The sequence below is a fragment of the Vulpes lagopus genome, chromosome 2 (assembly GCF_018345385.1).
Source record: "Vulpes lagopus strain Blue_001 chromosome 2, ASM1834538v1, whole genome shotgun sequence".
NCBI classification, from domain to species: domain Eukaryota; kingdom Metazoa; phylum Chordata; class Mammalia; order Carnivora; family Canidae; genus Vulpes; species Vulpes lagopus.
In genome coordinates this window covers 169031360-169034968 of record NC_054825.1, presented here as the reverse complement: position 1 = coordinate 169034968, position 3609 = coordinate 169031360, and the positions used below count along the sequence as shown (strand labels likewise).

The following is a 3609-nucleotide window of genomic DNA, read 5'->3' as shown; positions in this document are numbered from 1 at the left end:
CTTGATCTCAGGGTCATGAGTTGGGAGTCCCACATTAAGTGTAGAGGTTACTAAAAAATAATACTAATAATAAACTTCAAAGAATATTTGGGGTCCTCCTGGTTGCTGGGCATGACTGTCCCTTTGCCAGTGACCCTGGTCCCCACCCACCTCCTCCTCACTGCTCCATGCACCCTGCCTGCTGCTGCCCCTCCCCTCCACTTTTCTGGATACGTTTGGCCCCCTTCCCAACTTCCACACCTCCACCACCCTCATGGACCACAGGACAAAGCAAAAAGGCAACTCCGCGACTTTACTTGGTTACTGGAAAGGGTTTGTCCAAGGCCGGCTAGACGGTTAGTCCCTGAAGGCAAGCAGAAGACTGGAGAGGATGCTCCAAGCAGGACTATGGCTGGAGCTCTCTGCACTAGCAACCTGGGCCTTCTCTAAGATGTTGAGGACCTCAGTTACTCTGATGTTTCCAATATGGTGAAAATCTGATAAAAGTTTGTGATGTCCACGAGCACAGCCCAAGAGGAGGAAGGTGGTATTGAGAAGCCCTGTAAGCACAGCAGACGAAGAGGAGAAAGGAACACTTTCCAGATGCAAGCACACCCTCCTTCCAGACACCCCTTACAAACCAGAACATCAGCTCTCCCACCAAAAATGTGGGTACCAGCCACCTGAGTCCTTCTTCCCTGGAATTCACCCACCTGCTCCTCCCTCCCCCCACCCGCTTTGGCCCCAGTCCCCTCTCAGATTCCACTAGCCTGGGAAGGCACTAAAGCAAGCTTCTCTTCTCTCACCTGCCTGGAATTTTAAGGTGGAACTGTAACACTTAGAGGCGTCGTAGGGGCAAAAATCAGTGGTGACAAAATTTGGGAGGCAAGACTTAGAGTGTTCACCCACACAGGTGGGGCAACTGTGGGAAGAAAATGCTGTCGACTTAGGAGTGCCGGCCTTGAGTTTCACAAATGGATCCAAGTTGGTGAGGTTATTGCAGAGATATGTGCGGCAGACACGGCTATAGGAGGCAATGGACAATCCAGGTGGCGAAACAAGGTAGGAGACTTGCGGGGGGTAAGATGAGGCTGGACTGCAGCCCTTAAAACCCACAACTCCCCTTCTGGTCCCTGAAGAGCAGATAGAGAGCTCTGATCAGATCCCTTGGCCACACCCAAAGGCCACCCTCTCTCCCTGCACCCTGCTCTTTCAGCTCACTCTGCCCCATCCCCAACTGTGCCAGGATAGGTCCACTCGCTGCAGCTGCACAGATCCCAGGGTCTCCCCCTTGCTCCTCTCTCCTCTGTGTCCCTTTCTTTTCTTCTCTCCCAGATTGTCGCCCATCCATCTGTGATCTGCCTACTTCCTTTTTTTTTTTTTTTAAGATTTTATTTATTTGAGAGAGAGAGAGAGACATCATAAGTAAGCAGCGGGGAGGAGCAGAGGGAGAAGCAGACTTCCCCCTGAGCAGGGAGCCCAATGAAGGACTCGATCCCAAGACCCTGGGGTCATGACCTGAGCCAAAGGCAGACATTTAACTGACTGAGCCACTCAGGTGCCCTGCCCTCCTCCTTTCTGCCCTCCTATCCAGCCCACACCACATCCAGCCAGGTCCTGCCCCTCTCCTGCCAGTGTCTTGACATTATTCCCAAAGATATAATGGAGTAAATGTTTGGAACTCGAGTCCAGAGTCCTGGGTACTGGGAATGGAGCTGGGGGTCAGAAGAGCCATCCCCCCTAAAAGTATCAAAGCCACTTCCCTTCACCTGTCTCGATGAACACCAGCGTCTCCTCACAGCCCTCACTCAGCTTACACACCATGCTCCTCATCAGAAGCCATTTCCAGTCATGGAGAGAAACAGCTCTGAAGAGTGAGGACGTCGCTTCATAGCATAAAAGAGCCGCAGCCCCTAAAGAGAGAGTGCCCTTCCAGGCATGGGCCCCTCGCATCGCCTTCTAAGCCCCCCAAATTGCTAGTCAAGAACTCAACCTCCACAGATCCTATCCCGAGGAACCCAGATATCCAGCCCTCCTTCCCCCAGATAGGTGAATCCGGCCCCCCACCCTCCAGAGGTCCCAAAGCATCCAGCCCTGCAGGACATACGGGGAAGAGTAGAGATGGCCCCTAGGAGGCAGAGCAGCTGCGCAGGGCTCAAGTGCTGGGGTCCCATGGTCCTGGGTCTGGGTCTGGGTCCTGAATGCTAGAGGTGAATCTGGAACCGATTTCAATCCAGGTATCAAGCTCAGTTCTTGTCAGTATCTGGATTTTCTGTTCACCTGCCTCTGGGGCTCTGTTTCTAGAGCAGAAAGTTGATTGTCAGTTTTTGTGACATGGGCTCCCTGAGACCTTCAGGGACTCAGGTCTTCCCATATCCATAGTTTGCCCTCCAACCTGCCCCAAACCCACCACATTAGCTTCTCAAGTCATGACTCTCACTCTCCTGCTTAGGTTTTCTCATTGGACATGGTGCTGAGCAGAGCTGACTTAGTCATTAAAGAATCACTGTTACACAGGCTATGCTCCAGCCAGAGACAGTAAGATCAGAACAACAAAGATGTGTGTGGAGGTTAACGGAAATAATACTAAATAACTCTTGGTTCAGAAAGGATCTTTAAAAGTATTTAGAAGTGAATAATAATGAACATAGTACATCTCTCTCTCACACACCCACACAAGTGCATGTACAATCTGGTGAAAACTAATTAAGGTCTATAGTCTAGTTAGGAGTCTCGTGCCAATGTCAAGTTCATGCTTGTATACTACAGTTACAGAAGAGATCCCTGTGGGGATGTGGGAAGAAGTGTTAATGGATTTACAACTTTTGCAACTTCTTATGAGTCAATAACCACTTCAAAACCAAGGTTTGTTTTTTTTTTAAACTACACGTCAAAAGGTGGGACCCAACTAAAGCAGCAGTTACAAGTAAATTTATACTTTCAATACATTTGTCAGGAAATGGGAACATTAAAAAAAATGGTCATGAATTAACTTCAGAAGTTGTACAAGGCACAACAAAGCATCCCCTGCCCCCTCAATAAAGGATAGAAATCAACATAATTGCAGAAATCAGGGAATTAAAATAACAAAATTACAGAAAACTTAACATTCTTTGACAAAATCAATGAGATAATTCTCCAGCAAATCTAGTCAAGAGACAAACATGCAAATAAAATACCAAATTAAAAATAGGAAGTAACAGACAGTAGCAGTTAAAAAAAATAAAAAAAAGTATCTGGATGCCTGGGTGGCTCAGTGGTTGAGCGTCTGCCTTTGCCTCAGGGCGTGATCCTGGAGTTCCCGGATGGAGTCCCACACCGGGCTCCCTGCATGGAGCCTGCTTCTCCCTCTGCCTATGTTTCTGCCTCTCTCTGTGTGTCTTTCATGAATAAATAAATAAAATCCTGAAAAACAAAAAAGAAGAGTATACGCAATGCCTTAAAGCAATGAAAATGGCCAAGGATCTCTGGCAAACTGACAAGAAGGGTAATTCCAGTAGGACAATGGGCCAAGCATATGAAGAAGCAATTAGAAGGACAAACCAGAAAAACTAAGAAACATGCAAAGAGACACTCAAGCCTAAGGATAATCAGAAATGCAGCCTATCAAACTGCCCATATATCAGACTA

At 48.0% G+C, this 3609-nt stretch overlaps 1 protein-coding gene across 2 annotated transcripts; it reads right to left on the bottom strand.

The window, feature by feature from the left end:
- Nucleotides 1-336: 336 nt before the first annotated feature.
- On the bottom strand, nt 337-2153 carry LYPD4 (LY6/PLAUR domain containing 4). 2 transcript variants are annotated; one of them, XM_041736207.1, is made up of 4 exons: nt 2087-2153; nt 1749-1892; nt 786-1112; nt 337-539 (listed from the first exon to the last, which is right to left on the bottom strand). In XM_041736207.1, the coding sequence occupies exons 1-4, from the start codon at nt 2151-2153 to the stop codon at nt 337-339; spliced, it is 741 nt and encodes a 246-aa protein (XP_041592141.1). The 2 variants fall into 2 exon arrangements, with proteins under 2 accessions (XP_041592141.1, XP_041592150.1); XM_041736216.1 differs by lacking the exon at nt 1749-1892 and having other exon boundaries at nt 786-1105; nt 2047-2153.
- Between the last annotated feature and the right edge of the window lie 1456 nt (nt 2154-3609).